Source organism: Nannospalax galili, unplaced genomic scaffold (genome assembly GCF_000622305.1).
Source record: "Nannospalax galili isolate Female #2095 unplaced genomic scaffold, S.galili_v1.0 scaffold664, whole genome shotgun sequence".
Taxonomy (NCBI): Eukaryota; Metazoa; Chordata; class Mammalia; order Rodentia; family Spalacidae; genus Nannospalax; species Nannospalax galili.
Window position 1 is genome coordinate 1,670,997 of NW_008354274.1, and position 14,115 is coordinate 1,685,111.

The following is a 14,115-nucleotide window of genomic DNA, read 5'->3' on the forward strand; positions in this document are numbered from 1 at the left end:
TGCCCATTGTATTAGTTACTTTTCTGTTGCTGTGATAGAAACACTATGACCAAGGGAATGTCAAAAAGAAAGAGTTTATTTAGCTTATGGTTTCAAAGATGCAAGAGTCCATCATGGTGGGGAGGCATGGCATCAGAGGTGGCTGGAACAGAAACTAAGCTCTCACATCTTCAAGCAGGCACAGGAAACAATACATGACTGGAGATTCTGCAAGGCTTAAGAACTCTCTAAGCCCATCCCCTAGTGACATACTTCCTTCAGCATGGCTATACCTTCTAAGACCTCTCAAAACAGTGCCACCAACCGGGGACAAAATGTCTGAATACTCTGAGCCTATGGGGGACATTTTCATTCAAACTACCACACCCATAATATTTTTTAATCTCAAAAAACAAGGTTGAGGGACTGAAGACATGGCTCAGTGGTTAAGAGCACTGATTGCTCTTGCAGGGGACCTAGGTCAAATCCCAGCACCCACATGGTGGCCAGCAACATTCACAACTCCAGTTCCAGGGGATCCAATGCCCTCTGCTGACCTCTGCGGGCATTACACAAAATGAGTGCACTTACACACATGCAGGCAACACACTCATACACATAAAATAAAAATAATAAGGTTGAGAATGACTGAGAAAGATATCCATCAGCACACAAATATCACACATACATACACGAAAAGAATGGAAGTGTGTTAATGTACCTTTAAGAGTTGAAATGCAGTGGTGGTGAACACAAAAAGTGATTCTGATATGAATTCAAGACCAAAGTTTGGATGATAGATTTAAATACTTGAGGAAGGCATAGTGATGAAGACAAACATTCCAGTTTATAGGGAGATAAATTTCCTCTCTTGTTTAAATTACCTTAAAATGGTTTTAACACAATATACGCCTGTCTTCCAGAGATTTACACATCACAAATTTTAATTTCTGTTCAATCTATAATGCACTGTGCTCATATGGCCATAGATCAACCTCCATGGAAATCTGCAGGGAATGGGATGTGATTATCACATCCGTTTCTAGTGCTGGTGGCTGTGAAGGTGTCAGAGAGGAGAGATCAGACCCCTCAGGTGGGGTCAGCAGGTGATTGGTTACTCTGGTCTGCAGCTCAGATTCTCTGACCATCCCTGTGGCCTCTTCTGGAGGGGCTGCTGAGCCTGTATCCTACTGTGTTTAGCAGAGTCACTATGTGGGCACAAAGCTCTCTCCTGATGTCTAACAGAATGTGGGACTGCTCAAGGCAACTGCCTTCTATGCAGTGCCCCTTGATTCTCTTGCTAATTTCACAGGAATTATTTCCCTTTTATTTTGCAAAATGTTAAACTGTACAATGTATTATTGAAGGAGCGATTGCTCTGGAGAGCTCCTCTTGTTGGATTTTTCTCGTTCTCAATTCCCCTCAGTCCAGAGAGGAGACAGCAGATTTCCTCTGAGGTACTCGCTTACCAGCAATGATGTCCACTGAGGAGGATACCTTGCTAGGACAGTAACCACAGCCACTTTAAGATCAAAGTTGTGACTGTGCCTATTGCTGGAAAAGTGAAATGAGGGTACTTGCCTCTCAATTTAATGTGATTGTATTATAACAAATAACCAATTCTAGATTCCCTCAGCCATGGTGCAAGTCATAGCCCCTAAACACTATGATTTTCCAGTATTTAGAGGGATGTTACTCGATGCATTTAACTTTATCTTCTGTCCTCCTCACCCCCGGGTTAATACTTGGCCCACTTTTAGAAATCGTCTTTGCTCTTCCCTTTCAGTTTAATGAAGGGTAACAGCCAATGGTTTTAGTTTCCTTCTGCATTAAACCCCAACAATAGTATGGGTTGACTTTTGAATGCAGATTATAAAAGCCGAGAGACTTAGGGAGACGCTTGGGCTAGGGGATGACCAGAATAGAGAGTAGGGCGTTCCTGTGATGAGATTCCCAAGCCTTATGATCAGATGTTATTATGGTTTGAGTGTGAAATGTCTCCCGCTGGCTCCTGTGTGTGGATGTTTGGTCCTCAGATGGTGGTTCTGTTTTGGAATATAGTGAAACCTTTGGTAGAGGTTGGTTACTGGGGACAGACCTTCGAGGGTTGCAGCCTACTACCATTTCAGGTCAAGCTCTCAGTTTCCTAATCTATAAAATGTGAATAAACTGTACTGAAAGTTTCCACTGCCATGGATAGAGCCACATGGGCCAGCTTGCCTTCCCCACCATGGTGGGCTATCTGCCTTGAAACGGTAAGCCTAGTCTCTCCTCTTTTAAGTTGTGTGTTGTGTGTGTTAGGTATTCTGTCACAGCAAGGAGAAAAGCAAGAAAGACAGATGTGTTTGGAAAGTTGTTTTCTGGAAGTATTAGAAACATTTGTAGCTTGGATTTAATGGATTAATAGCTGTGCTGGTTAGTTTTTGCCACACTGACACAAACTAGCTACCTGGGAAGAGGGAATCTCATTTGAGGAACTGCTTCTGCTTTCATCATAGGTCTGTGGACATGTCTGTGGCATTTTCTTGACACTTGAGTGATGTGAGAAGGCCATTCCTGGGCAGGTGAGCCTTTGCCGTATAAGCCTGTAGTTGAGCACAGCCCAGAGGAGCAAGCCAGCATATTAGTCAGTTTTCTGTTGCTGTGATAGAAACACTGACCAAAGCAACATAAAAGGAGGAAGAATTTATTTGAGCTTATGGTTCCAAAGCAAGAGTCCATCACGGCAGGGAGGCATGGTGGCCGAGGTGGTTGGAGGAGGAGCAGCTCTCACACCTTCAAGCATGCATAGGAAACAAGAGAGTGACTCGAGATCCAAAAAGGCTTAAGAACTCTCTAAGCCCACACTGAGTGACGTGCTTCCTCCAGCATGGCCACATCTTCTCAGACCTCCCAAAACAGCACCACCAACTGGGGACAAGATGTCCAAATACTTGGAGACTATGGTGGACATTCTCATTCAAACCATCACAGACAGTAAGCAGCATTCCTCCCCAGTCTCTGCTTCAGTTCCTGCCTCCAGGTTCCTGCCTTAAGCTCCTGCCCTGGCTTCCCTCAGTGATAGATTGTAACCTGGGAGTTGTAGGCCGAAATAAACCCTTTCCTCCCCTAGTTGCTTTTTGATTAGTGTTTTATTGCAGTAACAGAGAAGCTAGGGAGAACACCAGTCTTGGAAAACAAGAGAGAATGGGATGAACTTGGAAGACAAAACTCAGCCTTGCCCTCATTTACTGCATTAACAACAAAGTCAGTGGGGGGCCTGAGAGAGGGCTCAGTGGGTAAAAAGTGCTTGCTGCCAAGCCTGATGACCTGGCTTTGAATCCTGGGACCCACATGATGGAAGAGGAGAATAAACTCCCACAAGTTGTCCTCTGATTTCCACATGCATATCATGGCACATGTAAACTCTCCATGCACACACAATAAATAAATAAATAAATAATCCAGCTTGCTGCAATTTAAAAACTGGCGTGTACAGGGCTGGAGAGATGGCTCACCAGTTAAAAGCACTGACTGCTCTTGCAGAGGACCCAGGTTTGATTCCCAGTACCTACATGGCAGCTACAAACCGTCCTTAACACCAGTTCCAGGGGAATCTGAAGCCCTCTTCGGACCTCTGTGGCATTGCACAACACAGGTGCCATCACATACATGCAGGCAATACACTCATACACATAAAAAAATAAAAATAATTTAAAAATATTTACTATACAAGGTCCTGAACTAGGATCCCCAGCATCCCCACAAAAAGCCAGGTCCAGAGGTGTGCACCTGTAATCCTGCTGCTAGGAAATGGAGACAGAGATCCTAGGAGCTGGCTGGCCAGTCAGACTAACTGAACTGTCAAATTTCAGATTCCAGTGAGAGAGTCTGCCTCAAAAATTAAGGTGGTGGCACATGCCCTTAATCCTAGTACCTGGGAGACAGAGGCAGGCAGATCTCCATGAGATCAAGGACAGTCTGGTCTACATAGGGAGTTCCAGGCCAGTTGGGGTTACAGGGAGACCCTGTCTCAAAAAAACTGTGGAGAGTGATAGAGGATAGATACCTAGCATTGACCTGTGGCCTCCACATGCACCTCCCCCACCACATGTGAATGCATACATACAAATAAATAAAGTCTGTGGAATACAGAACAGCTATTTTGTTTGCCTGGATCTGTGGGTATGGGGTGCAACCTGAAAATACTGCCCTCACCGAAGATGGTCTGAGCGTTACCTATGATGGAGAGGAAGGCTTTGGCCCTGGCTGGCTCGAATGCGCTCCCCTGCAGCGTTGCCTCACACACATACAGCCCTGTGTCTGCCGATGTGGGGTTGCTGATGGTGAGGCGCCTCCCATAGCTGTGCAGCCCACTTGTGAGTCGTACTCCATTTCTCTTCCAGTGCATGCTCAGCTCCTCCACGGGCCTGCAAAAGAGCACAAGGGCATTGGTGACAGTGATTGTGAATCATGTAGACAGCAATAATAATAATTTCAGGCATTCAGCACAAGCTTGACAAAGCTAATTCTACTAGGAACCATGGCGGGTTGAACAATGGACATTTAAAAATCAATCCAGATACGGCTCCACTCCCTCTCCTTACGCATCGACGACACATTCTGCTCAAGGGCTATTGAGCAAGGATAGCTAATTGCAGCGGCAATGGACCGTACATGCTAATGATTCCATTTGCTCAGGAAAAGAATGTTTAAAATAAATACTACTAGGGGATACCACAGCTACATGGGAGGTGTGACCATCCAAACTCCAGCTGGCAGTGGCCAGGAAGCAGGCAGGACACACGTAGAACTGCAGGGGAGAGTAGTCAACTTTTCTCGGCTGCCCGGGGTTCTCATTCTTCTCTCATCCAACAGCTCACGTCATTGAGGAGAACGTCCATCACTTAGAGCTAAACTCAAAAGCTCCACCCAGTTCCGAAGGCAGTGTGATGAAGGATCTGGCATGTGGTTCCTCGTGTTCACACACATGCGATGTGCAGAGCCTCGAGGACAGGCAATCCTGCTGTTGGCTGGAGTGTGGTGATCCCTTGAAACTCTTCCCATCCCGTCGCTGGCATATCCACTAGGCATTTTCATGTCTGTGTCTGTACATGTGTGTGTATTTGTGTGTACATGTGTCTTTGTGTGTGCATGTGTTTGTGTATATGCGTACACGTGCACGTGTTTGTGTGCATCTGTGTGTACATGTGAATGCATGTGGATGCTACAGGTTACTCTTGAGTGTCCATTTCCATCAATCACTCTTCACCTTATTTTTTTTGAGACAGGGTCTCTTGAAGACCTGCCACTTGCCACACTGGCTAGACTGGCTGGCCAGGGAGCCCAGGGATCTCCCTGCCTCTGACCCTCCAATGCTGGGATTGGAGGCACATGCTAGTGGACCCAGCTTTTCCAGGGGTTCTGGGGATCCAAACTCAGGTCTTCATGCTCGTACTACTGGTTAAGCCATCTCCATGGTCTCTAGTCAGATTCTGCATGCCTTATGTGAAATGTCAGGTATCAGATTTACTTCGCATTTGGGTTTTTTTTTTTTTTCCTTTTCTTTACTTTGGAGTGTACATAATGAGACATCATGGGGATGGCATCCAAATCTAATCATGAAATTCATTTATGTTTCATCTACCCCTTGCACACAGAACCCAAAGGGAATTCCATACAATATTTTTAGTGCACCTGTATTTTGACTGTGGAACCCATCACATGGGCTCGGGGTGAAATTTTTTGCTAGTAGTGCCATGTATAAGGCTGATTATTTCAGGATCTGGGCTCTCACATGAGGGATGTTCAACCTGTGTTCCCATGTCCCAAGTATACTCCATACCTGGCATTGGCTATGCACTCCAAGGTAGTCTCACTGGAGCCTGCCACCACACTCCTGTTTCCCGGGGCAATCACGATGATGGGGGCCATGGCTTCAGGGGTGCCAGTGTCTCCTATGACAGAGAAAAAAAAACCTATAGAAATTTCTTTGTGATGGAAGATGGCGTGGTTGGGATAGAACAGATGAAGGGTCTTGTCAAGCCACATCAATAGGAAACACAGAACCTCAGAATTTACCAGGGCCCCTCTGGGGAACCTGGGTATTATATGGTCACGTTGCCCCTGGCCTCTCTCAGACTGCATGTGCTGGAATCTAGGTATACCTGCCTCTTTTGCTGGCATCCCAGCCACCAGGACCCCGACACCTAACAGCTGCATGTCACTACAGGGTACACTGTGCATTCAAGGGCTCTACATTTTCCAAAATACGTCCAGGTATTACCATATTTGATTTTTCATTGATTTAAGCATTTTCTTATTGAAATCGCCTGGCATAGCCACAGTAGTAATCTAGATTGTCAACTTGAAGAGCTTTAGAATCACTATGGAAAGAAACTACTGGGCATGTCTGTGAGGGAGCTTCTAGACTGGGTTAACTGAGGTGGGAAGACCCCACCATAAATGTAGATGGTATCAACCCACAAGCTGGGGTCCTGGACTGAATAAACAGGAGAAAGCAAGCTGAGCACAAGCATTCATCTCTCTCTCCTTCCTGACTGTGGATGCCATGTGACCATCTGCCTCACGTTCCCACTGCCATGCCTTCCTACCATGATGGACTGTGCCCTCAAACTGTGAGCCACAATAAACCCTTCCTCCCTGAATTTGCTTTTGTCAGAACTTTTGTCATAGCAATGGGAAAAATAACTAATATATCCACTGTTTTCCAATTAGTTAAACTGCAAAAGTATGTCATGAGTCAGGAGCTCTGGTGAGCATGGGGGCCAATAGGAAACTGGCGGTATATGACGTCCCAGCATGAACACATTAAGTTATCCCTGTGCTCAGTCTCTTACTGTGGTTTCTCTCCCTTTTGCTCTTCTGCCAAGTAAATATCCAGAATCCATCTCTGTTTTGTGAGTATCAAACTATAAATAATTTAGGATTATATTGCTGGAAACAGAAAGGAAAAGAAAGTTGTATGTATTTTTGCTGCTTTTCTCTAAAATACACTTAGCATTGAAATTAAACTACCCACAGCAACTCTACTACTGTTTATCTAAAGAAAATCAAGATCAAACATTTATAGAGCAGGAATTTCAATAAAGGGTGCAGACTTAAGGGATGGGAGGAAAAACCAAGTTTAAATGACTGAAATGCAAAATGCCCTTTCTAGTCCTTGAGAGTGAGAAGTCAGCACAAGTACCATTGTAGCCACTTAGAAATCTGGCTCCTGAGAGCTTCAGTCCTGTGGCAAACTCACGGCTATGGAGAAGCAAGGACAGGGAAAAGACGGCTGGCCTCTGATAAGCACAGATTCCCCCCAGCTTTGTGCCTGGGATTTCTTGCTTAAGGAGTAACCTATTATAAAAAGGGGGATAGAATGACAGGGGAGATGGCTCAGTTAGGAAAGTGCTTGCCTTGCAAACATGAAGACCTGAGTTTGATCCTTACATACAGGTGTGGTGGTGCGACATTTGTGATCCCAGCACAAGAGAGCAGAGATGAGCAGATCTCTGGGGCTATTGACAAATAGCCTGGTCTATGCAGCAAGTTCCAGGCCAATAAGAGAACTTGCCTTTAAAAAAAAGTGAATGTTGCTCCAGGAATGAGAATCAAAGGTATACTCTAGATGCCACATGTACACATACATGTGCACCTGCACACGTGTGCAAACACACATACACACAAAGAGAAAGAAAGAGAGAAACAGAGAGAGAGAAAAAGAGATAGAGAAACAGAGAGCAAGGGAGAGAGAGTGAGCCAGGTGTGGTGATATATACCTATAATAGTAGAACTTGGGAGGCTGAGGCAGGAGGGTCTCGAGTTCAAGACCAGTTTGGGCTACATAGCCAGACCTTATCTCCAAAACAAATAGGAAGTAAGTAAGTAAGTAAGTAAGTAAGTAAGTAAGTAATTGCTACACAAGCATAAGGACCTGAGTATGGATCTCCAGCACCCACGTAAAAAGTCGGGCACACATATTTAATCCCAGCATTGGGGAGGTAGAGACAGGAGGCTTCTTAAGGCTCACTGGCCAGCTAGTCTAGCTGACTTGGTGAGCTGCAGGTTCAGTGAGAGGCCGTGTCTCAAAAATAAAGTAGAGAGAGATGAAGAAAGATACTTAAAATAAACTTCAGGCCTCCACATGCACATGCACACACATGCATGCACACCTGTACACACATTTGAACACATGTGCCCACACATATGCACAAATAAAAATAACATAGTACCGAGTACAAGTAGGGCCAGCGAATACATTTTCTTAAACTTGCACATTGATTTCATGATGGGAGACCGATTCTCATGTATTCATGGGTGCCTAGGGAGCTAGCAGCTGCCCTGGCCTCCCCCAAATCCTAGCCTCTGAGAGACCTCCTCCAGGGCTCCCCTTGGAATCTGCCTGCTGACCATCTCCTTGTAGATACTTCAGGGATGGCCTGCCAGATGTCAGACTATTACGAGGGTCAGAGCATACTGAAGGCCAATCTGAGGAGCACTCCACCCATCACCTGTGAAAGCTGCTGATGAGGAGAAACGGTCCAGGGGGATATTTGCAAAAAGTCATAAGGAGTGAAAGAGAGGAGTCGGGGGAGCTGAAAGGTCACTGAGCGAGGTGCTCACTTGTCATTAATCACTTGTGGTCACTGCAGCAGAGAGAAAGCCCACACTCAGCATGTGTCACTACCTGGGGAAGATGGTCCCAACTGGAACCTGTCCTGCTCAGGCTAACAGGAAAGATTGCACACTGGGCAGTGCTATACAGCACTATCCTATGAGCAGAACCTTCATCTCCATAAGATCAATTGTGCCTGCTTGCAAAGATCAGCACAGCTTGGTTTGACTGCTGACATTCCCTTCTAGAAGGACCAGGTGGGAAGATCACAGAACCCTCATCTGAGTATCCAGCCACTCACCAAGCCACTCCTCCAAGCATGCAATTCTGCCCCTACTGCACATGGCACTGGGGTCTTAGGAGGAGCTGGAGTATATTGGTTGGGGAAAGCTAGGAAAGAGGACTCCATCTGTACAGCCATGGGGGAGTCATTACCCAGTCTAAGTGCAGATTTCCAGAGCAGCTGCTTTGGGGTCACCCACACTCCTGCCCATAACCCCTCACCATGCTCTGTGAGTAAGCCTAATGAACTCATTGTTTCCCCAGGGTGAACTTTGGTAGATTTGATCTTTAGTTTGTTATTGGGACCTTAGAAGGGGATGAGTAGAGGTTGCCCAGTTCCCCTTCCCTGCTCCAAGGAGAAAATTCTCAAAACAGGTAGCTGAGGACCAGACTGAGTTCACAGCCCCTTGGTGACAGTGGGGCAAAGGTGCCCTTCCCTCCTGGGTTCATGAGTCCCAGACCAATGACTAGCATCACACTTTATTTATTTTTATTTTATGCGTATGAGTATTTTATCTGTACGTGTGTAAGTGCACTGCATGTGTGCAATGCCCACGGAGGCCAGAAGAGGGAATCAGATTCCCTGGAACTGGAGTTACAGATGGTTGTTAGCCACCAGTCATGTAGATGCTGGGAATCAAACTTGGTTCCTCTCCAAGAGCAGTCAGTGCTCTTAACTGCTGAGCCTTATCTCCAGCCCTTGACATCACACTTTAAGCACACATAAATCCTCTGCTGCAGGGCACTCTCACCCGACAGAGAAGTAGGACCAGTGCACTTGCTTCATTGAAGGTCACCAGATATCAGCCTGTTCTCTAGCTCAGACCCCCTAACTCCAGCTCCTATGTTCCATCCAGTGATGCTGGGATCACATAGGACATTAGTGGAAGAGGCAGAAGGTGAGAGATGTAGATGAAATGCAGTTGTGCCTACAGTCAGCAACTGCAGTAGATACACAAGACTGCCAGAAAGGTGAGTTTGACCTGTGCAAACATCCACAGCAAGGCCACAGCGGTTGAAGAGCTTCTGATCACAAAATTCACATGGTTACTATAAAAACTATGCAAAAACACTGCAGTAGTATTGTGTGGATAAGTAACTGGAATCCAGACATCCAAACAGCAAGGACACCATTCGTTATAGCACACAGTTCCTTTGGTTGTGCTCTGTTAACCAAAAGGAAACAAACTAGAACTCTCTGCTTCCCAGCCATTTCCTTAATGGAAGGTGTCAAGGTAGCTTTCTGTGTTGAACCTGCCTAAGTTGGGTTAGGGTTGGAGATACTGAATGAAGAGAAGCTCTGCAGAAGGTCTCAGAAGCCAGTATCTGTACACTGGGCAGCTTTAGAAGCAGAGTCTCAAGCCCTTGAGTGAAGTTCTGTGTGCTCAGCAATAAAGTCATCACGGCAGAATGACCCTAATCCCAGCCATCGCCCCACCACTTTACTTCTTGAAGAGGCTAAATGAAGAGAGGTTGCCCAGATTACATTTAATTAAATAGGATGTTTAAAGAATACATGGGCTGGGGAGACGGCTCAGTCTATAAAGTGCTTGCTATGCAAGCAGGAGGCCCTGAGTTTGCTCTACAAAACACATGTAAAAAAGCCAGGAGTAGTGTGTGTCTGTGATCCCAGCACTGGAGAGACAGACAGGCAGATCTTCAGGGCTCACTGGCACATGCTTAGCATACCTGGTGAGCTTCGGGCTAGTGAGGGACAAAGTAGAAGTGGACACACACAAATAGTGTCTCAAACAGGCAAATAAAATTTCTGAGGCAAGGCAGGGCTGGAGAGATGGCTCAATGGTTAAGAACACTTGCTGCTTTTGCAGAGGACCCAAGTTCAATTCCCAGCATTCACATTGGATGGCTTGACTCACAACAACAACCTATAACTCCAGCTCCAGGGTATCCGATGCCTCCATGAGCACTTATACACCTGTATACAAACCAGCAAACACACACACACACACACACACACACACAAAAATAAAGATCTTTAAAAAAAAGTTCTAAGGCAATCCTAACTGCTAAGCTGTGGAATTACTGCAGACATGTGGGACCCTGCAGTCAGGCACAGAGCTGTAGGCTGCAAGGCTGACACATGGCTAGTGACATGTCTGTGGCAGACGTCTTTAATCCTAGTACTTGGGAGGCAGAGGCAGGTGGATCTGTGTGAGATTGAGGACATCCTGTTCTACATAACAAGTTCCAAGCCAGCTGGGGCTACAGGGAGATTTTTTTAAAATAAAAACAAAAACAAACAATGACATGTCTGGAATGCTGGGTCTTTAGGAACACAGGAGTGCTGGTAGCTTGGCACATATGGATCAAGATGTGCCATGGTAGAAGATGAAAGAAACTGACCCTGTGGACGGTTGACAAGGAGCATGTGAGACAGGGAGACCAGCAGATGCAAGACCTCCGTGTTGGATTCTCCCAGGCATGATGGAGGCTCAGATAGTGACAGGTGAGCCTGGAAACCTAAGCAGAAGAAGGGAGGGTCAGACGGCTGGAGAGATCAGCTCAATTCTGGCCCTGCAGGTGCTGCGAGAAAATTAAGCCTTATTCCAAGTGAGGAGGGGGAAGCCACCTGAAGTTTGAGGGTCGAGGAGTGATAGGGTATGATCTTGTTTTAGACCTAATTATAAGGGAATTAACTCTAGTAGCAAAGGAGCCCCAGTGAGGCCAGCCAGGTTGCCACAGACCCTGAGTAAGACACAGGGACATCTGGGCTAGGAGGGCTAGGTGCCAGGGGCATCTAGATCTGGAACATTTTCAAAGGCAGAGTCCCAGCATTTGCAGATGGACTGGCCATGGAAACAGAAAGCTGACAATTCTAAGACAGAAATATCTGAGGGAGGGGAGACAGCAAGGCCAAGTCAGGGACTGGGGTGGGGGTGGGGGCTCTATCTTGTCACACGTGAGATGCTTCTAACCACAGCCCTGGGTCCCTGCATTTATGAGCTCGTCTCTCCTTACCCTCATCTTGTCCACCCTCACTGCAGTTAAAGGGATCCATCTCCTCCTGCATTCTGACAGGGCTTTGGTTACCATCTTGGATTTCTCTGGAGGATGTTCCTTGGTATAAACACAAATCCCAGGGGCACTATGGTCCATATGAAATTCAGAGTCCCCAGTGGCTGGGAAGGAAAGGGTGCATAATGACCACTAATTTTCTTTTTTTATATATTTTATTTATTATTTTTTATTTTATGTGTATGAGTGTTATGCCTGCATGTAGGTAAGTGCACTCGTGTCGTGCAATGCCTGCGGAGGACAGAAGAGGCTGTCGGATCCCTTGGAACCAGAGTTATAGACAGTTGTTAGCTGCCATGTGGGTGCTGGGGTTTGAACCCGGGTTTTCTGCAAGAACAGTCAGTGTTCTTAACCACTGAACCATCTCTCCAGCCCCAACCACTAACATTTTCAAAGGTTCCCTGGCTTTATATTTCTAGTGGAAACCCCTTTTCCCCAGCAGAGCACCTCGGACCCTAAGGGCCTATGGCACAGGAACCTTTCTGGTTCTCTCTTGACCAAACTGCAAGACTGTTTGAGGACCAAGGCCAGGCATGCACAGTCCTTTGCCTCTAACACCCTCCAAACAACAGCTCATCTCTACCCATGCCCACTTTTCATAACTAAAAATTTTATTGTTTTTTTTTGCATTTTTAATTTTATGTGTATGAATGTTTGCCTGCTTGTATGTAGGTGCACCATGTGCATGTAATGCCCACAGAGGCCAGAAAAGGACATCAGGTCCCCTAGAACTGGAGTTAAGGCCAATTGTTAGCTACCATGTGGGTACTGGGAATCAAATCTGGGTCCCTCTGCAAGGGTAGCCAGTGCTCAACTGCTGAGCTATCTCTCCAGCCCCCCAAATACACTATAAAAGGGTTACCTCTTTTGGAATTGTTTGCTTAGGGAGGTCCTGCAGATCCCCCCAAACATTGCCATTACTCTTGGTTACCCTCTAATAGTTTATGACACTGTTGCTGAAGACACCACATACTTGAGTAGAAGGACATGGAGAAATCAAGCTGGTACTAACCTGGAAGCTTCATCCCTACTGGCTAGTTTTCATAGTCCTGGGAGATTCTATTTTCAGGACTGGGGGAGCAAAGTCATCAACATTCTTACCTAACAGTGAACTCTTTGTACTATAATGACTGACCTGGTAAGACATACCCACTGGTACAATAGTGGCTTGAATGTTACAGTAGCAACCAACCACTCACTGTCTGATTGGATTAAAAGCCCACTCCATAAGCTGGAACTCATACCTGGTACATTAAGTGGACCAAAAACCTGTGGCTAGTCATAGGCTACAGGGAAAACCCCAATAATATTATTCTGCTAAATGGACACAGTATTAAACCATCTCATGTCTCACTCTTATTCCTTAAATCTACATGTCTTTCCATGTTCCCATCATTCACTTGAACTTCTGTAAGAAGCCAGTTAGTCCTAAAGGCATGCAGTGGTGACACACTAGCCTTGACTCATGGCCTCTCTTTTCAACCTAAGCCAACTAGGAGATGTGGCCAGGTAACACCGGTGTGGCTTGGTCCTGGAAACAGACCCCTGCTTTGCACAAGCTGGGGTGGTGGCACCTGTCTGTAATCCCAATACCGAGGGGGAGGAGATGGGCAGATCCCTGGGGCTTGCTGGCCAGCTAGTCTAGCTGAATCAGTGAACTCTAGGTATAGTGAGAAGAACTTGTCTCAAAAAATAATCCGGAGAGCAACAGAGAAAGACATCTGATGTTGCCCTCTGGCCTCTGCATGCACCCACACCCACACCCACACTTATCTCCCTCTACACACAGAGTTTAGAGTCCTGTGAACCTAGGCACACCACAGCTCTTGACTAGAGACAACATACTTGATTTCACTGGACCTCCTTTGTCTGGCAGGGTCATTGAACACAAGAACATGTGTTTACAGATGCATGCATGCAGTACATTATGTATGCATGAAGAATGTTTGCTAATTAGTGTTGAATAAACTGGGACATGTTTGTATGTATGCATGTGTAATTGTGTGTGTAAATGATGCACACTCATTAGTGCTATGTGCAGTAGGGTGGCTGGTTACATTATTATGAAGTTGGGAACAAAGTCCCTGCTCCCTACTCTGTTCCTAGATTCCTGCATCCTCCTGCCAGTTATGTCTTCCTCACCATGGCCAGAGCATGCTCAGGGGTGGTTGCCCCTTCTCCTCAGGGAAGGCCCACAGTGTGATCAATCTCAGGGT

General features: G+C 46.1%; 1 protein-coding gene across 3 annotated transcripts in view; it reads right to left on the bottom strand.

Moving 5' to 3' along the window:
- The window catches only part of Sdk1 (sidekick cell adhesion molecule 1), a 1,173,668-nt gene that overhangs the window by 353,684 nt on the left and 805,869 nt on the right, over window positions 1-14,115 (bottom strand). For all 3 annotated transcript variants that reach the window (XM_029555167.1, XM_029555165.1, XM_029555166.1), the window contains 2 exons: window positions 5,804-5,915; window positions 4,198-4,388 (listed from right to left, as the gene is read on the bottom strand). In XM_029555167.1, the coding sequence (XP_029411027.1) occupies window positions 4,198-4,388; window positions 5,804-5,915 (303 nt within the window). The remainder of the gene's footprint in view (window positions 1-4,197; window positions 4,389-5,803; window positions 5,916-14,115) is intronic.